At 42.4% G+C, this 21,640-nt stretch overlaps 1 protein-coding gene across 7 annotated transcripts in view; it reads right to left on the reverse strand.

The window, feature by feature from the left end:
- Positions 1-1,405: 1,405 nt before the first annotated feature.
- Positions 1,406-21,640, reverse strand: part of camk2g2 (calcium/calmodulin-dependent protein kinase (CaM kinase) II gamma 2) — a 351,948-nt gene continuing 331,713 nt past the window's right edge. For 4 of the 7 annotated variants that reach the window (XM_041176369.1, XM_041176367.1, XM_041176372.1 and 1 more), the window contains 4 exons: positions 17,386-17,461; positions 6,621-6,715; positions 4,867-5,112; positions 1,406-3,675 (listed from right to left, as the gene is read on the reverse strand). In XM_041176369.1, coding sequence (XP_041032303.1) covers positions 4,880-5,112; positions 6,621-6,715; positions 17,386-17,461 — 404 coding nt within the window. In that variant the 3' untranslated portion in view covers positions 1,406-3,675; positions 4,867-4,879. Of the gene's footprint in view, positions 3,776-4,866; positions 5,113-6,620; positions 6,716-17,381; positions 17,462-21,640 lie in introns of those variants that run through there. The other 3 variants (XM_041176368.1, XM_041176371.1, XM_041176373.1) reach the window with 2 other exon arrangements.

Raw genomic sequence — 21,640 nt, forward strand, 5'->3', positions numbered from 1 at the left:
CATGTCAATAATTTTAATAAAAATTTTAACTAAATTTATAAAGCCTTCATGAAGCCTCACCCTGCCCGTGGATGAGGTTTCATGATAAATGTGAAGGCCGCCTGGGCTCTTCGCCTGCTTGTTGGCCTTAAGGTTGGAGGGGCAGCCCTGTTAATTGATTCAAGTGGTTTTTAAACGGACTTAACAGACCTTTGACAGTTCGGCGGGCACGCAACCTAACCGAAGATCGGAATGATGCGTGGTGACATCGGGATGCATGCCCGACATCACCGTGTGTTATTTTATGCGTTGGCGAGCGGGGACCACCTCCACTCGCCGACCAGGAGATTCAGGCCCAGGTATGTGCTAAGCCCAGAGAGAGGTGAGGCGGGGGTGGGGGGTGTGCATGCTGACATAGAGGTGATGGTGTTCTTATGGCATTGCTTCTCTTGTCTTTCTCAATGATGGTGCTTTCAGAGCTGGGAGATGTTGTTGAAGCAAGCTTGGTAAATCCGACTGTCCACCATCACATATGAGCACGTTGTGCATGAAAAGATGTTGGGATGTAGGATCAATGTGGAATGCAGTGAGGAGCCAAAATGTCAATGAAAGGAGTTTACTGTCCTATCACTTCATACTGAATGGTCTGAAATTTTCAGGCTGCTTTTCAAGTCAAAGTTGGAAGTTATTGTTCATGCCAACAGAAAACTACTTTGCTGATTGACTTTCAGAGAAGCCAAACAAGCAAAACAAGCTTTTAAAAAGAATGGAGGGGAAAAAACCTGTTGTTGCTTGAAATAATGTTTATTTTTAACATTATGAAGGAGCAAACATACATGGCGTCCAATGACATGGTTGACTCCTTATTCCCTTTCACCTGTTCGGAAGAAGAAACCTTGTTGTTTATCAATCATCTCTTACAGAAAATAAGAATGGAATTCTTGACCTGATGTTTCTGTCCTTCCCCTAACTTGTATATTAACTAATGTGTGAGGGGCTTTCTTAGTCACAAAACATCACTAATGATATTTTCTAGAAAACACAACCAGTGCTAGAAGAATCATTAAGCTGCTTTGGAGCACAAACATTTTGATTATGGCAAAGATTCAGAGAAGTTCTCAGTAATGCCTACTGTTGAAGTCCAAGGTCTTTGGCCAGAATAAGGCACAACATGCCAGCAGATACTTAAAACACTCCTACTCTTGCTTTCAATAGATAAATGGTGTTCCCCACATCCCGATAACGCTTTCAGCATTCCAAACATATTTCAGTTTGGAGTGGGAATGAAGAAATGTTCAAAAGCTGAATAGATGCTTTGAAGTAACCCCATACCAATGTGACACGCGAACATCTCTGGGAGGCTGACGACCTCCCTTGGCTGCTGGGTGTGTGATGCTATGGGCCCAAGGACTGAGACAAACCCAGGTTATGTACACAGAATTGTGTTTATTTTAAAAGTGCGAGACACACAGAAACAGGTTACATTTAGGTAACTAAAAGTATTGAGTCTCAAAATGAGTGAAACTTGGTGAGACTGGTTCAGGTATGTTTACAGGACCACTGATTATCTTTGCTAGCTAGAAATGGGCAAATGTTGGGCTAATGATCTTTGTGCTTAAACCACAGTTCTGAACTATTTGGGCTGGAACGGGTGACTTTTTCTTTTGACCAGCCCACCCTTAAAGATATGCAACTGGAGTAGCTTCTGAATGCAAGACGGTTTTTACTTCAACAATCATTCAAGATGTAGATGAAGGAATGAGGTAAAGCAAATGTAGGAATGGCTCCCTAAGTATAACCAATAATAGTCCCAAGAAGGACAACCCCAAATATTATCTGACTTCATCTTTCCAATCAACAGGCTAAAACCATTCTTGACCTGTCTGAACAACAGGCTCCAACCATTGGACAATTTAAAATAATGTAAAGCATATGATTTGCAATGGGTAGTTGTCCCAGATGCAGAGACCGTGACTGAGTTCTGCCAGGGTATCTGATTAAGGGAAACTACATTCAGTTTCACGTATTTTGGACTCTCTTTTTTTAGTGAAGTAACTGAAAACACTGAATACCGCGTACTCTTAAAGTTTTAAGAATGCTCCTTACTAATTGACAACTTTTATTTTATTTTTTCGCCAAACAAATTCAAGCAGGCTTTAAGGTAAACATCCATCAACTGCAGCGGTTAAAACAAGATGCACCGATCGGTTTTCTTTTTATTAAATACTTTTCTTTAAAGATCAAGTCCTATAGTAACAAAGCTATGAAGATCTACCAACATTCATAACAAACAAACACTGGGTATTTTTTTTTTTATATATCATGCAAAATCCTGCATCAATTGCCTTATTTAAAACTATAAGATATTAGCCCCATAAGATACAGTAACAATGCAATTAATTTACGTTGCCTCTTTTAAACAGGAATTTTATCATATCAAGCTCAGGCTTAAATTATATAGTACATAATGTCCAGACTGTGCAAGATTGTTAAAGATGCAGAACTAGGTACATCATTATTTTTGTCAAGTAAACACATACAGTGAAAATATTGACCATAAACAACACATGCATAACTTCTGTAAAACTGCATATATATTTTAAATGTGTGACCATTTTATCCTCAGGCGACCAGCCCCCTCCCAGCTAGCACAGCGGTGTATCAATGCAAACTCCCTGTGCCTCATGTTTGATCTTAACACTCTGAATAGGATAATGTTACCTCGCTATACATTGACACCATACCTCAATGACACAAGGCAGAGTATAACCACCAGGCAGCTCAAATAGTCATGATAGTAACTAGATTACAACATACTGCAAACTTTTGTATGCAAATGACTCAGCATCTTTTAAACCAAAGATAAATTTACTGCACTTAGGCCACGACAAAAACTTCAATATTATACATTCATATTAATTTTGCTGCAGAGAACACTGGAAGAAATGTTAACAGATGAGAAAAATACTTTTTTTGTGTGTGCTCCATTTCAGTAAATGAGATCACAGCTTCACTTTGCAATAGTTTGTTAGGAGAGAAAGAGAGAGAAAAAATACAATCGCCTATAAGTATTATTTTTTTGTTTCAGTTTCACAGAACAGCGATATCATAAGTCTTGGCCTTCGCATTTCACATATGTCGCTTAACACACTCCAGGAGGGTTCTCGGTTTAGCAATTAACCTTTACCCCTCATTGTCAGAAGGAGCTGCAGTTTGCATGGTATCCTTCTGGCATCTTGACCTGAACCTACTGTATCAATATTACACTTGTAGTGAAATTACTGATCAGAGTTAAAGTAACCTTGATTAAATCTTGACAAGAGTGGCATACTTTTTTTACAAAGAAAGATCTCTGAGCTCTACACCAGCTGTTAGCTTTGTGATTTTTAGTTATTTTATTTTAAATTATGGATGTCCGTACTTTGGCAAGTAACAGGTTCAGAATCTACTTCGTATGAACCACTGCCATCAAACAAGTGAGTTATCAGGTACATATACAGCAGCCATTTTATCTGTACACCTCCCATACAGCAGAAACAAACACGATGGATCCATGAAAACAACAAATAGGCAGCCACCACAGCATCATACACATGCAGATTGGTGCATGGTGCTGCTGGTCTTCAAGAGTTCACCACGACAGTGATCAGCTTCAGTCCATTGTTCAGACGAGAAGTCTACTCCAGCATCTCCAAACTGCAAAGCAGAACACAACGCGTTCACTCTGTTTCTTGCTACCAGGTAGCATTCTAGTGAACCTGCACTGCCTCGACATCATTCCTAGGATGCAGCACCCCTGAAATGGCACGTGCGAAACCAACTGTGTCAAAGCTTTATAGAAACTCATCATCACAACTCAACTCTTTGTTTCCCTACCTTCTGCTGTAAAACCCTCAGCAGCACAAATATAAACGAGACGAGTTGACTATCAGCTCAGTCCTCTTCATCTCCTTCCAAAACACCAAGGAGCTACTTCAAACATTCACCAATCTCCAATAAACGTCTCATATAGTGATGGGATTTGAACCCCTTGTGAATAAGTTAGGTTGAAAACAGGTAATTATATTGCAAACCTTAAATTCAAATACAAGCATCCAAATTATTATTTATATATAAGAGAAAGAATTAGTGCAGGTTGGCTAATTTTATTTCCATGTGGGGAAATTTATCAATCAAATAAGATTCACAAACATATGGATATGGATTCCATTCAGACCAACTTAGCTAATCCATCCATAAAGTCTTTGCAGTTCCATGGGGATAAAGTGGAGGAATGGGACTGACCGGATTGCAGAGTGCCGGCAAGGACTCAATGGGCTGAATGGCCTCCTTCTGACTGTTATGGCTCTATGAGTTCCTCTCCTGTGACAATGTAAAACTGTTTCCTAAAAGACATTAGGATTCCACTCCATGCTCTTCCCAGGAGCCTATTCCATGTCTTGAACACTAAGTGGTCAACCTCCCCGATTTCCATTCTTAAATTTGCCCCTTAGTCATTATAATCTATGCTTCTTTGTCCCATTTGCATGAATTAGCTTGAGGTAGTGTTTGAGATTTAGTTTTTTCCTGTATCGTAACTATTTTGATTAAGGTCTCCACTCACTCGCTTACAAGGCCAAGTCTTCCCTCAATTCCACCGCTGAAACAACAGGACACAATTTGTACACCTGGCTCTCTTTGTGGCACATTCCTGGGAAGGGCTTGACCATCAGAAGGGGAGGCTTCATCAGCGAGCTCCGTGGACGTGTTATCTCGGGCCCTTATCCTGCACCTCCACTCCCCTGGCTCAATATCTATAGGGGCGCAGGTGGTCTACCCACCATCTCGGCCAAGGAAAGGGGAGAAGAAAACACCTGAACATGTGATAAACTGTAGAGATGCTACTACCTGCAGTATGTGTTCACTGGAGTGGAGCAGCGGGGGCTCCTGAGCAGTGGAAGTGTATGTTCTGCCACTTTCCTTCACGACGATGCCAGACGCGTGTCTCCTCAGATTGCGTGGTCCTTGGCCTGCCCTGACTGTCGATGTACTGCGTTAGACGGATGTAGGCAATACAGGCAGCATCCTCCCCGATTAGGTGGACGTGGGGGTTGAGAATTGTAGTGTGGATTGGCTTATTGTTCTTTGACAACACTAAAAATGATGCAACAATTAAAAAGCTAGACAGGTTACACTTGAAACGTAACAATTGCGTCAAACCACCACAATCAGACTCATTTGTTGGAGAAAGACACTTGGGAAATTGCAATCAGATTTTCAGTATGGAACTATGGAAAAACCTTGCTCTTTTTCTGGGTCTCGTCCTCCCTCTTGTTCAACTCCCCCAGTAACTGAGAAATGATCTGATTCTCAGCTTCTGCCAGTTGAACAGTGTGGGCACAGCATTATCCAATAGAAAATGTTGACTAGCTACAGGTGTGACTATGGTGTTTTGGCCACAAGCCATCAAGCAAGACTTCACGTCTCCATTCACCCGTGACAAACATTTATCACCATTCAGTAAGCGAGGAAGTAAAATACTCACAACAGTCAGAAAAACCCTCATATACTCTGCTTTTCATCTTACCATTTTACCAATAAGGCACAAAAATGGTTATAGTTCAGATGCAGACACTGTGCAATTTTGAGTATTGGTCAACAACTGTGTCCATTCATAATTTTTACTGTATTTGCCAATCAGAAACGTAATTTTCCATAGCCGGATTTCCAAATCCTCATTTGGGGTTAGTGGCTAATATTCTGTCCCAGGAACAGACCATGTACATTTCTCTTACATTCATCCCCATGCAGAAACACTTCATCTCCATCTAGTGTTCCTTCTCCCTCCCCACACCCCAACCCTAACCTGGCACTGGAATATTGGAGGGTGACATACACAAGCACATGCTCTACTAATCTGAACAGCATTCAACACTGTAAATTGCTATTTCAACATCGCTCATTCAATTTTGCTCCAGCAACTATCACAACGTAGTTACTGGTTTTAAGCATTAGGTGGCTGTGTGGGTGGAGCTTCTGAAGTTGCTGTCCTAACTCCAATGTCAACTTGTCACTGGAGGAAGATGGTGGTGTAGTGGAAATGTCACTGGATTAATAATCCTCAGGGGACACAGCTCCAAATCCCACCACAGCAGCTGGTGGAACTTAAATTCAGTTAATAATATAGAACTGTAACCAGTGATGGTGACCATGAAACTATCACCAAGTTGTTGTAGAAACCCATCTGGTTCACTGATGTCCTTTAGAGATTGTTGTCCTTACTTGGTTGGGTCTGGCCTACATGTGACTCCAGACCCACAGCAATATGGTTGACTCTTAACTGCCTTCTGAAATGGCACAACAAGCCATTCAGTTCAAAGATAATTAGGAAAGGGCCATAAATGCTGGGCTTGCCAATAATGCTCTCATCCCATGAAAGAATAAATAAGAAAGAATTGTGTGTATGTAAGAACATAACTTAAATTTATCAACTAACCATGGGCCAGGTCTTGCCGATAAGAAAAACCAGACCCACTTTCTCATCTTTGCCTGGACAGCATTCAATGTGTTGGAACTTGTGAGCTATTCCACTGTGTTGCTGTGCTAGAGGAAAGCCGGTGTGATGCAAAGCTTTGCAGTTCTGAATGAAATCACGTACTTACAGTTCTCAAAATAAAACTTGTGGAAGTCCATTCCCTCCACTAGGTTTCCGAGGGCTTCAGGTTCAAATGAGGTTAGACCTGGGTCACAGATTTTCCTGAAAGAAGCAAACCCTCTCTTTACGCTCAGATTCTCAAAAATATTACGATGGGTTTTCGTTTTTCAGACATGTGCCCTCTGTAAACAGACTGCAGTAAAACTTTACTCAAAAAATATTGGTGATTGACTGTAATACAGAGGCTCAATCCTGAGTCTCATTATTGAAATAAGTTCCATTAAGATTTTTGCATGTGGTGGCAATATCAAATTAACTGGTTGGTGAAACTGGGGTCCTATTTTTTTGCAATGTGCTGGAACATCACATCAATCAAGCTGCCTTCATCTCGTATATACTTACTGTACTTGCCTAGCTGGGCTGTACCTGGAGGTTTGGGGAACCGTTATATAAAGGATATGAGTGTGATGGAAAAGATGCCATGATTCATTGGGATGTTACCAAGATGAAGAGTTACAAATTGAAGAGACTTAAGGAGATGGGGCTTTCTTATGAGACCAAGGTGACATTCTGGAGGCCTTTCAAGATTATGTAAGGTTTTAATCACATCAAGTTTTTGAGAGAGTGTAGGGAATTGAAGATAGTCACAAAAAAAATGAAAGGGGAAGTTAGAAACAAATCATATTCGCGTAGAGACGGAGCTCTGAATGTGGAATTCTGTCACAAACCACAGATGAAGCATCATCTGTATTTAAAGCAGAATGAGGTAAATGTGTGCAGAAGATGAATATCACAGGGGATAGAGGTGTGGAGGTTAGATGAGATTGTTGATATGGTGATAAACAGTATTACTGAACTAGTGGGTTGATTGGCATGTTCTGTGCTGTAACAACGACATGATGCCTTTAACACAGTAAAACATAGTGTTTTGCTGGAGTGAATTCAGACAAAAATTGTTATGTTAATAGAATCACATTCCAAGTTTTGTACTGAATTAGTACTTGAAACACAAACGTGGGGAGGTTGGTTCCTTTTCTTTTCCACACAAAGGAATATGAAGAATGTGAAGGCATTGCACAGCAGCTACAGACAAATCAATGCCAATATTTGGGAGGGAATTCAATTAAAACTTGGATAAAAATACTGAAGTATATGGAGAAAGAGCAGGGAGATGGGGTTAGAGTAGATATTCTGATTTGCAGTCTGTGCAGTGCTAAAATTTCAATGCTGTTGAAATCCTAATCCAACTAAAGAGGTGGGGAAATTTATATTGTATAAAGACAAAGTTTAGATAATGTAGTTTCAAAGGGAAACCCTTTACCCTCAGTTTTTTCAGCGCTGCATAATGAAAGGGTGGTCAACAGACCTCTGGGTATGAGCTTGCTATCAATGGAGGGGCAGGAGGGATTGGATTTCTGTGCAGAAGCAATGTTTTCATTGGTGAAACTGGCAGGCCAACTGGATCGAGTACTTAGTCTCAATCAGCGAGATGCCAACTGCTTTTTAATGGAAGAAGTTCTTTAACTCCAATAATGGGCTTGTGCACCCAGGGGTTAACATGACAAAGGAAGTCCTGCCAACTGCAATGTATTGTAACTTCCATTTCATACTTCACTCGAAAGGAATTCAGCACAAGCTTGCTTTGTAGGTGGCAGCTTCAACAGTATCAGCTTCAACAGTATCAGCAGTTCTATATAAAGTGTAAGGGAATATTTTCCAATTATGTTGCATTGTTCTTAAGGGTGGATTGATATGAAGAATCATCAGAAACTAGGATTGTTTCTGCAGCAGTTTGAAGCTTGGCAATTCATAGTCTCCAGGGGGCTCTCTCAGCTTTCAAATCTACACAAACTGGTCCCCCTCTATCTTCCAGCAGTAGATCCTTACTGTCCCAACAACTTGGATTCATTTAGTGTGCATAACTTAGTAAAGCATCCCACAGTGCTACAGATGAATGTTATCAAACAAAATTTGATACTGAGCCACATATGGAGATATTAGGGCAGATGACCAAAAGCTTGGTCAAAGAGGTAGGTTTTAAGGAGTGTCCTGAGGTGAGAGAAGTAGAGAGACAGAGAGGCTTGGGCAGGGATTTCCAAAGGTTATGGCCTTGGGAGCCGAAGACACAGCCACCAACACCAACAGCCACCATCAGAGACGTTCAAGGAAATAGCAAAGGAGAAAGAGGCACGTGTGACCACATTGCTTGTCCACACCACCCCCCCCCCACCCCCCGCCACAATGAGTGTAGCGTATGATTGGTTGTTCATGCATTGTTTGTCTTTCACCAGCTGAGAAGCTGGCCAGGCTCTCATCTCGTTTCCCGGAGATATTAGAGGAGGGGCCCATATGTTGAGAACTGTTTAAGGGAAGGAAATTTGCAGAGAGCTTGCTTCACTCTATCTGTTATTTGACTGCAACCTAGTGACAGGATGAAGTTAAGTTGTCTGGAGATTGGACGGCTGCAGTGAATGGATGTCCTGCATTTTCTGATCAGACCCAGGGTCATTCTGCAAAAAACAAAAGCAATGATGATTGAAATGATGGGGATGTGAAAGGCTGACCCAGGACATTGAATGTTACCATTTCCACCATGCCATGTGGGGAGGTACTGAATGGACACTGGGCAAAGGGGTAGGGAAAAGGGCAAATCATCACTCCTGTGGCCCATGATATCCTATTGGCTAAAGGAGGTGCTTGGTGGAACCTTAATAACCAGGTGGATGCACTTTAAAAAGTTACAAGCAGGACAGATTTAACTAAGTCATCCGTAACATAAACCTGGATAATAATGGAACCAGCACTGAGAAGCTTTGTTTCATTTCTTACTTTCTATTGTTTTTGTGGCAAGCTGCTACTGATTTCTAAACTACCATGGCAACCACACCTTATAAGGAGCACTATCTCCTGATCAGAGTGCAGTATTTGCTCTCCAAGATTAATGGCCATGCCAGTTTCTCTTCTGAACTCTAGCATTTAATTTTGAATAAATCTTTATTACTGTGCTTTTCTGCAAGTTAAAATGTTTCCCTTCACTTTGAAATGTAGAGTGAAAAGCACAACAAAGTCTCATAGAGGCTGAGATAAAACCCTGCCAAGTGCCATTGTCAAATTACACAAGACTCCCAGCTACTTCCTTTGAACAGATAATTGTGACTACAGTGAGTTTGCTGAGCAGCATCAGTAATGTGGAGAGGGGTCAGCAGTGACTCAGTGAGTAGCACTCTCGTTTGAGTCAGTGAGACTCCAGAGACTTCAGCACCAAATCTGGCTGACACTCCCAGCCCTGAATTGTTGGGAGTGCCCTCGTTCACCCGATACTGGATTTAAACCGAGGCTCCATTTGCTCTCTTGGGTGCATGTCAAAAGATCCCTGGGCACTTTTCGAAGAGGAGCAGGGAAGTTAATCCCTGTAACAAAAACAAAAATACCTGGAAAAACTCAGCAGGTCTGACAGCATCTGCAGAGAGGGATACAGGTGATGTTTCGAGTCCGTATGACCCTTCATCAAAACTAAGACATATAGAAATGAGATGAAATATAAGCTGGTAGAAGGGGGTGGGACAGGAGAGCTCGATATGGGGCCAGTGATAGGTGGAGGCCAAGAAGAGACTGCCAAAGATATCGGTGCTGCTTCATGCTCTCGTCTGGATCTGGAAAAATTTATTAATTTTGCTTCCAATTCCCACCCCTCCATCACTTTCACATGGTCCCTTCCCTTCCTTGACCTCTCTGTCTCAATTTCTGGTGATAGACTGTCCACCAATATTCACTACAAGCCTACCGACTCCCACAGCTACCTCGACTACAGCTCCTCACAACCCGTTTCCTGTAAGGACTCCATCCCATTCTCTCAGTTCCTTCGCCTCCGTCGCATCTGTTCTGATGATGCCACTTTCCAAAACATTTCCTCTGACATGTCCTCCTTCTTCCTTAACCGAGGTTTTCCACCCACGGTGGTTGACAGGTCCCTCAACTGTGTCCGGCCCATCTCCCGCGCATCCACCCTCACGCCTTCCTCTCCCTCCCAGAAACATGATAGGGTCCCCCTTTGTCCTCACTTATCACCCCACCAGCCTCCGCATTCAAAGGATTATCCTCCGCCATTTCCACCAACTCCAGCATGATGCCACCACCAAACACATCTTCCCTTTACCCCTCCGGCAGCATTCCACAGGGATTGTTCCCTCTGGATCACCATGGTCCACTCCATCACCCCCTACACCTCAACCCCCTCCCACGGCACCTTCTCATGCAACCACAGAAGGTGCAACACCTGCCCCTTTATTTCCCCTCTCCTCACCGTCCAAGGGCCCAAACATTCCTTTCAAGTGAAGCAGCATTTCACTTGCACTCCTCTCAATCTACTACATCCGCTGCTCCCAATGTGGTTTCCTCTACATTGGAGAGAACAAACGCAGACTGGGTGACCGCTTCAGTCTGTCCACAAGCATAACCCAGACCTCCCTGTCACTTGCCATTTCAACACACCACCCTGCTCTCATGCCCACATGTCCATCCTTGGCCTGCTGCAATGTTCCAGTGAAGCTCAACACAAACTGGAGGAGCAGCACCTCACCTTCCGACTAGGCACTTTACAGCCTTCCGGACTGAATATTGAGTTCAACAATTTCAGATCATGAACTCTCTCCTCGATCCCCACCTTCTTTCCGATCCCCCCCTTTTCCAATAATTTATAATTTTTTTACAACTATATTTTTTTCTTTTCCCACTTATTTTTAAATTTATTTCAATCTATTGTTTCATCTCCACCTTTTAGCCCATTTTGATGCCTTCCCCCCCACAGGGCCATCTGCCACTAGCTTGCTGCCCTTAATGTCCCCATTAGCACATCCTTTAGATAATATCACCACCATCAACACCCCTTTGTCCTTTTGTCTATGACATCTTTGGCAATCTCTTCTTGGCCTCCACCTATCACTGGCCCCCTATTGAGCTCTCCTGTCCCATCCTACCCCCCCACTCTTCTACCAGCTTATATTTCACCTCATTTCTATATGTCTTAGTTCTGATGAAGGGTCATACGGACTCGAAACATCAACCTTGTTCCTCTCCGCAGATGCTGCCAGACCTGCTGAGTTTTTCCAGGTATTTTTGTTTTTGTTCTAGATTTCCAGCATCAGCAGTATATTGCTTTTATCTTAGAAGTTAATCCCTGTGTTGTGACTAATAGTTTCCCCTCGAGCAACAACACTAAAAAGACAAAAAGGGATGTTCATTCTCACGTTGCTGTTTGTGAGGGCTTGTTGTGTACCGAATCCCCCTACATTGTAGCAGTGAGTACACCTCAGAAAAGTATTTAATTGGCTGTGAAATGCTTTGGGACTTGTTGAGGTGGTCCAAGGCACTACAGAAATGCAAATCTTTCTTTAAAAGGAGTCCTGCCATTTACCACTGTCGTTTCTTCCTTTTCTAGGACAGCATGACTGAAACTTTGACTATAGAAGAGTGGTTTCAAGCTGTCGTTTATTAGACTGTGAGACTTAGCCACTCCTTTCTTTCGGGGAATTGAGATTTGTTTTCTCTGATTACATTTTCAATCACTTCTGCTCTAACCATTCTTTAAACAGGCATGTTCACCTTCCTTTCCACTTTAGTTGAGAGCCATGCATTCATTTGAAAGGTCACCTTACCACTGCTTTTTCATCAGGTGATGCAGTCCTCCAAATGTTTATTTAAATTAGGATTTAAATGTTAATATTGAGCTTCAGCTCCATGACATTTTCATGAGAATTATCTTTTAGCTTCTATTAGTCATCCACGAGTATTGGTATTGTAATTAAATGTAGTACCTGAGAGAATTATCTTGTGCATTGACTACAAATTATAGTCTTCTCATAAATAACTTGCCATAAATATTTACAATTGCCCAAACTTGTAACAGCAGAACCACATCATTTATATCTCTTCTAACCAATTATCTATCTGTAAACATCTCATGTTTAGCATACATCAGACATAATGCTTCGAACTGTCAAAAAATGATATATCTGCTCTGTGTTTCTGATAATCCAGCATACCTGCCCCCAAAAGAAGTTAATACTATATACAATTTGTGCCTTTCTCTTTTCCTCTTGTAGAGGCTAAATTTTACTAGAACACGTTTCTGTGAACACACTATGCCCTCAATAGCTAGCTCAGAGTGGTGGCTATTCTTCATGTGTGCCCAGGTAGCAGGTGCCAGTAGACTATTGAATTCTGGGTAGGACGCAGGAGTGGGGAGAAGAAAAGGTTAAATTCAATCAAAACCAATCCTGATCTCATCCCATGTCACATGGCGGGGGGGGGGGGGGAGGGGGAGGGGTGTTTACTGGATAGTCACTGTAACCCTGGAAGATATTTGTTTGTCACTCTTTCTAGTCCGGTTCATTGGAAGGCAGTTATACTGTGCCCACTGCTGCCCTGTTATGAATGCTTCAGAGTTTCCTGGAGTCAGTATCACTGAGCATTGCACCACTTGAAGGAATTGCTCATTCAGCGATTAAGAGGGCTGGAATGTTATAAACATAGGAGCAGGAGTAGGCCATTTAGCCTCCCGAGTCTGCTCCACCATTCAACTAGATCATGGCCGATTATCTACCTCAAAGCCATTTCCCCATGCAATCCTCATATCCCTTGATGTCATTAGTACCCAGAAATCTATCCCAATCTCTGTCTTGAACATACTCAATGACTGAGCCTCCGCAGCCTCTGGGGTAGAGAATTCCAAACATTCACCACCCTCTGAGTGAAGAAATTCCTCCTCATCTCAGTCCTAAATAGCCTGCTCCTTATTTTTAGACCATGACCCCTGGTTCTAGACACCTTACCCAAGGGAAACATCCTATCCACATCGACCCGGTCACGCCCTGTAGGTATTTTGTAGGAATCAATGAGATTACCTCTCATTCTTTGAAACTCTAGAGAATACAGGCCCAGTCTCCTCAAATCTCTCCTCACAGGACAGTCCTGCCATCCCAGGAATCAGTCTGGTGTACCTCTGCTTCACTCCCTCTATGGCAAATATATCCTTCCTTAGTTAAAGGGACCAAGACTGTACACAATACTCCAGGTGCAGTCTAACCAAGGTTCTTTACAATTGAAGCAAGACATCTTTATGCCTGAGTTTATTTCTCTATTTACAACCTTTTAAGTGTTTTTTTAAGGTTGCATAAATAAAACCACACGTGGTTACGGTAATCAACGTGTTTTTGTGTTTCTGTGAATGTTTTTGTGACTGGAAGCCTGTGTCCAGTGGCGTACTGCAGAGTTTGATGCTGGGTTCCATGTTGTTTGTAGTGTACATTAATGACCTAGACATGAATGTAAGAGGTATGATCAGTAAATTTGCAGATAACATGAAAATTGGTGGTGTGGTAAATAGCGAGGAGGAAAGCCTTAGACTACAGGACAATATAGATGGGCTGGTCAGATGGGCAAAACAGTGGCAAATGGAGTTTAATCCTGAAAAGTGTGAGGTGATGCATTTTGGGAGGATTAACAAGGCAAGGGAGTACACAATGACTGGTAGGAGCCTGGGAAGTACAGAGGATCAGAGGGACTATAGTGTGCATGTCCATAGATCCTTGAAGGCAATAGGATAGGTGGATATGGTGGTTAAGAATGCATATGGGATACTTGACTTTATTATTAGTTGAAGCATTGAAAGAGCAGGGAGGTTATGTTGGAGCTGTATGAAGTGTTAGTTAGGCCACATCTGCAGCACTATGTGCAGTTCTGGTCGCCACACTATAGGAAGGATGTGATTACACTAGAGAGGGTGCAGAGGAGATTCACCAGGACGTTGCCTGGGCTGGAGCATTTCAGCTATGAAAAGAGACTGGATAGGCTGGGGTTGTTTTCCTTAGAGCAGAGAAGCCTGAGGGGAGACCTGATTGAGGTGTACAAAATTATGAGGGGCATAGGCAGGGCAAATAGGAGAAAACCTAGATTTAAGGTAAGGGGCAGAAGGTTTAGAAGGGATTTGAGGAAAGATTTTTCACCCAAAGGGTGGGGGGTATCTGGAACTCACTGCCTGAGGGGGTGGTAGAGGTAGGAGCCCTCACAACATTTAAGAAGTATTTAGATGAACATTTGAAATGCCATAGCATACAAGGCTACGGGCCAAGTGCTGGGAAATGGGATTAGAGAAGATAGGGGCTTGATGGCTGGCACGGACACGATGGACCGAAGGGGCTTTTTCCAGGCTGTAAACTCTATGACACTAATATTTCAGCTGCTCTGAAGGGGCAATGAAGAAATTGGTGTTGCAAATAAAGAAGCCTGGTTTTGAAGTGAAATGTTATGTATAGTTCTAGAAATGTGGACATCTGCCTTCAGCCTTGATACTAAGACACCCAGTCTGAGTTGGCAGGGCAGTAATGAGTGTTGGCTTGACTTTAAATGAAAATTATTTTCTTTTAATTGTTGGAACTGAGCCACTATTTATAGTGTGTAGGCTCAGAACAGCAAACTCTTGAACAGTGGCTGAGCTACTGGGGACACTCACAATACATTCTATGCCTTTTTCTCCCCCATCCTCCCACACGTTAATTAGTATTATTCCCAATTCAGTGCCTTACAAGTACAAGATGAACCCTACTAACTGGCACTAAATTGAAAACCATGTTGCTTCTGATGAGTTTTTCATATACTAGGAATTGTTTGCAATCCACCCCTTCAACCACACACTCTCAGCAACAGATTAATTTCTACAAAACAACAGCCTTTGTTCCCAATTCATTTTGACTATCAGGTTGATAATTGGTCGGGCAGCTAATGCTTTTAACATGACTCACTCAGCTACTGAGGCCCACTTTAAATTGCATGGAGTTTCCATGTGTTTATATAATTGATCTTTCTCTAGATTATATTTGGGGCCTGAAACTTGTGCGTTCTGCAATAGCCTCCATTAAATTGAAGGTTAACTCAAGTAGTACAACTTTTGATTAATGCGGTTTCTGTAGGATTGATGGGTGATTATGGCAGTAGGGTTTTGCGATTGCATTTAACCTGCAATAAGATATGATGTGTGGGAGAAGCTGGTAAACTCAGGACTCAACAGGAGAATTCTTTTCTGCTCAGCTTTTATTTTGAACATCTTTTATCCAAGATGGCGAATTATATTGTGTTTTGGGCAAAAAGCAGGAAAAATTCCCTATTTAAAAAACATGATTAAAAGATTATCCCCATGCTTAGTAAATTTGTAGACATATTTAAACTTTGTGCTGTATTAGCAGGCAGCTTCGTACTGTAAATTCTCTGCATTACAATTTTCTATTTTAGATAGACTGAAGCATTGTGCATTTAAAAAGGCTTAAGCTGTATTTTTAAAGGTTCCTTTGTTCGCGAGAAGGAGAAAGGCTTGTTTTGCTGCTCAGAATTATTTACTACGTCTCCTATTTTTGTATTCTTTACTCATTTGTACAGCACTCCTTAAATCCAAATCATTGATTTACACAGTGAACCGATGGAGTCCCAGAACTGAATGCTGTGAGTCATTGCTACAAAACCCCAATCACTCAGAGAAATTCATCTTTATGTTTCCTCTCTTCTCATCAGTTCTTAATCCAGTGTATTATCTTTCCCTGAATTCCATACCACTGCCCAAACTTGTGTCTAATTCCTGCTTCTGCCTCTCCTTGGTGAGTTAACTCACCGGCCGGGATTTTCCAGCCCCACCTGCTGCCAGGATCTTCTGGTGCCGCCGCAAGTCAATGGACTTTTCACTCGCCCGCTGCATCCCTCGTGGTGAGTCCCGCCACAGCGGTTCCGGAAAATCACGATCATCACCTTTCCAAAATTTGTCCAAATCCAATCTGGTGTCCTTGCTTTCCAGTAACTTTTTACCTCTCTATTTGGAACTCGCACCTCACCATGTTATGGTCACTGTTGCAAAAGTGGCTCGCTTGCATTTAATTCATCTACCTGATCTATTTTGTTACCCATAACCAATTCTAGCAACACCTTCTTCTCCTTGTAGGTCAAACCTACTGTTTACGGAAGGAATCCTGCACACATTTTAGAAATTTCTTTACTCCGTTTACTCTATCCCTGTGTTGTAATCAACGAACGGATAACAAAAATTTCCTGGAAGAATAATGTTGGAATTCCTACTCATCTCTCTCAACTATCTACAGATTCCCTCTTCTGTTTTTCTCCCACAATTTTGTTTGCCAGCTGTTATCAGTCTTGTTCCGCCGAATAATTCACCAACAATTTCAGCTGAATATCTCTCACCTTCACCCAGCTTGTCACAGGAGGACAATCCATCATGCTAGACTGGCCACAATGAAGCTGAACTGAATTTTGCTTATTGAAATGTGAAGACAAGGAAGATACAACCCCAGGGAAGAACCTGATGTGGGTTCACTCCTCTTACTCTATGACATTGGCCCCTCAGGATTCTGTTAGGGCTTCTCAATAATTGGTCACCATGAGGCTGAATTACCCTGGATTTATCTGTGTTGTGAAGGTACAGTCAACACCTTCTTTAAGCCTCAGCATGAAGCTGAGGTGACAGCTTATGCCACAAGAGGGGTATAAAATTCCCAGAAGGCTTGCTTGAGCTGAAGATATCTGTCCCTGAATTTTTCTTCCACCCCACTGACCCTCAAAGGTTCAAGTACCTGCCAATACTGAGGTGCAAACCCAAAGGTGCAACATTATGAATCAAAACCCCCATCCATCACACCGCTGGTGCCTCTCTTTGCTCAGGAAGCTAGCAGTGGACCCAGTGACCACTCTACTGCCCTGAACCATCCTGAACTTACGTGTAAGCTTCAAAATCTCCATTGTTGATTGCTTCGATGAGCTGTTCAGTGATCTTGATGATGTCCTGCTTGCGTGCTAGAAGTTGCGAAAACATAGAAAGGAAGGGAAAAATGAAGATGTAGCTCGGTAAAATATCAGATTTCAGAACTGAGATTCTAGATATCCGAGTACTTGCTGTGCAAAACAAAAATGTTATTGTTTTATCAATTATCAGGCAAACTTAACAGAATGGAGCACATTATTCTTGAGGCAAGATTCCAAAAACACTAACTGACTTCTTGTCAGAATTTGTTAATGTGTCTCTGCTGTGCAAAAATAATCCAGCACAGTTGAACATGATGTTGCATTCTGTAGTATCGATTAAGGCTGTAAATACTACTCAGGCGATTGGCACCCAAGCAATTTGCTCTACCAAACTCATCAGCCATTGTGTGTAACAACAGCTCTGTTTCTTAAAGGGAGCATTTTCTAAATCACCTTCTATCGCTGGCTTAAGGGGAATTGCTAACACAGCTTAAACTTCAACGGCAAACCTTCCCTCAAACAGAGATTTCAAAAGTTGCAGCACTTGCCCAACAAAAGAAGCAGCTAATCTTGTAGGTACTTACTTTCCAGATCTTATCCAGTTTGTCTCAGTGCAACAGCTGCCTGCACAAGAATGTTTAGCAGAAAAGCTGGCTCACCCAGCATTTACTTAGTGGTCACAGGGGTGTGAGTGAAGGAGTGCAAACATGGGACAGAAGCTACTGTACACTCAGTATGTCTGCGACTCAGGGGGAAGCGTCCGGAGCACAGCAAATAAAAAAAACAGTGCTTCTTACATTCAAGTGAACTCCTGGCGATTCACCTCCTGTTACCACAAGGCATAATTATGACCGTTTGCTCTCTGCTTGAACTGGCAGATGCACAAAGTGCTTTCACTGCTGAAGTTGACTTTCACTTGATGCGCGCGTCCGGCTTTGTAGAGCACGATGCTCACTCTCTTCCTCCCGGCATGAAGCTTGCGTTCACACGTTGCTCCGAGCTCCTTCCCCAGGAACAGGCAGGTGGTTGAAGAAAGGTGCCTGTGCCAATTTGGGCCCCTTGGGCCTCAATATGGCCAACTGTTCCTGCCATAAAGCAAATTATCCTTCGCCTGTACCAGTCTCGGTTAGGAACTGTGCTACTTAGGGTCACCAACTTTGTCTCTTTCCCAAGATAAAGTAGGGAAACAAAACAACCTTATCAATTTGGATTTATTTTTATGTCATCAATTTGTTTGCTCTTTTCCCAGTGACAGGTGCAAGGAAGGGCAGAAGTGAACCCTTTGCCTTTTAAAGTCACTGGGAGATTAATGGAGAATCCAGTAGACTTCTGGCCATTACGGGAGAGTTGGCAACCCTATCCTGGAGTGGGACTCGAACCTGAAGCTTCTGGCTCAGAGGTAGGGATGCTAGGCACTGTCGCACCTCATCCCTGTGTAGCAATACTGTACTTAACTGACTTTAAGTAGGCTTTGAGTGCAGCTTGAATTGCATTATAACTACATAATTGCAGTTCAAGTGCTTCTCAAGGGCAATCAGGGATGGGTAATAAATGATGTCCTGTACAATCAGGGATGAGTAATAAATGATGTCCTGTACAATCAGGGATGAGTAATAAATGATGTCCTGTACAGTCAGGGAAGGTTAATAAATGATGTCCTGTACAGCAATGCCCACATCCCATGAAAGAATTAAATAAAGAGCTCACTGACCCAAAACTGAGTTGGGGTGTCACTGGCATTTTAAAGCACCCGCCAACCCATTTATCTTAAACTCATTCATTGTCACTGGGTCAAAATCCTGGACCTCCCTCCCTGACAGCCCTGTGGGTGTACCTACATGGACTGCAGTGGTTCAAGGTGGCAGCTCACCACCACCTTCTCAAGGGCAATTGGGGACGGGCAATAAATGCTGGTCAGGCCAGCAATGGTCCAAGAATGAATAATTTTTAAAAAAAAATGGGGCGGCTATGGCTTTCATTAAAGTAACAAATGAACTGTATGAAGTCGACATTACATAATCACCCGACTAACAGTGACTAATGGTTAAATCCACCTTCAAACCCCATCTGGATACAATCTAGGCCAACAAAGGTTTATCACTGCTTTTCTCTTCAGTTGATTTGATCTGCTTACTCCCTTTACTATCACGATTCCAAATAATGAGGCCACCCCATGGATGTGACCATTTGCTAATGTGGAAAAATAGCATTTTGGAAGAAATAAAATCCTGTTTTTATAAATCAGCTTTAAAACATGGCCCTGTTGGCGGGAAAACCATGTCCCAAAGGCGGCAGATTGGCATTAGATAAATAACTACTTTGGAGAATAAATGGGGTGTCTGGATAAGGGTGACTCACTATGTTCTTGCATATTTATTTAAAAACAAATCCTGGAAATTTGAGACAAAAAATAGGAAATACTGGGAATAAACAACAGGTGCAACAGCAAGTGAAGGAGAAAGAAAAGTAGATTAACATGTAGCTAAAGGATATTTTCCTGAAATACTGACCACATATTTTTCTCTTAAGGTGCTGAATAATGGGCCTTGCACCTTCCCCTTTTATTGCCTGGGATTGCTAGTGATTCCCAGGTTTTTTTCATGAAAGCTTTGAAACAGTAGCCTCATTGATACTTTAAGCACATGGCTCTGTGAATGAGCTGCGTGCAGATTAAATGCAAAGCAGGCTGCAGGCATTACAGGAACAAACCAGAACCACTCAAAGGCTGCATCAAAAGCAGGGGAGATATCAACATCAGTTTATCCTACTCTTATCACCACTGGCACACTGTGGCTTCAGTGTGGACCATTTAAAAGATGTGTGCAGCAACTTGCCTCAACAGCACCTTCCAAACCCGCAACCTCTACCAACTCAACTGACACACGGGAACACGACCTCCTTCAAGTTCCCCTCCAAGTCATGCACCATCTTGACTTTGAACTAGAACAGCTTTTGCATCATGGTCACTGGGTCAAAATCCTGGAACACCCTCCTTAACAGCACTGTGGGTGTACATACACCACGTGGCCTGCAGAGGTTCAAGAAGCCTTCCCAAGGGCAATTAGGGATGAGCAGCAAATGCTGGCCGGGCCAGTGACACCCACATCCCAGGAGCAAATTAAAAGAAATGAATTAAAAAGTGGTGGCAGGGCAGCAGGACGATCTGGGGATGGGAGGAGAGAAAACAACAAAATGTTTTGTAAAATCAGTATGAGCATGTTCCAACACAACAACAGTTACATAATCAAAATCCACACAAAAACACGAGGGGTTAGCTGGCTAGCTTTAAGAAAATCATACCAGGTCTGAAAAAGGAAATGGATTAATTTCAGAGTTTAAAACGTTCAGCATCCTCAAAGACATTTAAAGAGAACCAACGGAATAAAACAAAGGATCATTTGCAAGTCCGGTTCCCAAGGAACCCTGTGGTGACAGATTGGTAAACCTTCACACTGTCAGAGGCGCTTGTTGGGAAATTCTTCAATTATTTTAATGGACGATTTTCAACCTGTTTGCCTACCCCTCCATTGAAAATCAAAGGAAAGAGTTTAGTTCCTGTGAGTTAAATGCTTAGGCCCTTGTGATTCAATATCAAAGGCAATGGTGGATCATTTTAATCTTGCGGATCTGGTGAGAGATCCACGGGATGGAGATTTTCACCCCGCTCAATATTACACACTGTTGACTTCAATAGGAAGCTATATCGGACGGGACGTAAAATTATCACACCCGATCCCATCAGTTTTTCAACAGGCAGGTTGAGTTAAAATTGGCCCCCGTCATTGTTTCCATGATTCTCGACTTGGTGACATGCGCACAAGAACATAAGAAATAGGAGCAGCAGTAGGCTATTTGGCCCATTGAGTCTGCTGCTTCATTCAATAACAACTTGGCTGATTTTCTACCTCAATTCCACCTTCCCGTATTATCCCCATATCCCTTAATTCCCTTAGTACTCAAAAACCTATCACCTTCATCTTAAATATGCTCACTAACTGAACATCCATAGCTCTGAATTCCAAAGATCCACAACCCTTTGAATAAAGAAATTCTACCTTATCTCGGTCCCAAATGGCTACCTTCTTATTGACCCACTGGCCATAAAAACATAAGAAATAGGAGCAGGAATAGGCCATTCAGCTCCTCAAGCCTACTATTCAGTAAGATCATGGCCAATCTGATTGTGACCTTAACTCCACTTTCCTGCCTTCTGAGCCCCTTGTAAATCAA

Source organism: Carcharodon carcharias, chromosome 28 (assembly GCF_017639515.1).
Source record: "Carcharodon carcharias isolate sCarCar2 chromosome 28, sCarCar2.pri, whole genome shotgun sequence".
Taxonomy (NCBI): Eukaryota; Metazoa; Chordata; class Chondrichthyes; order Lamniformes; family Lamnidae; genus Carcharodon; species Carcharodon carcharias.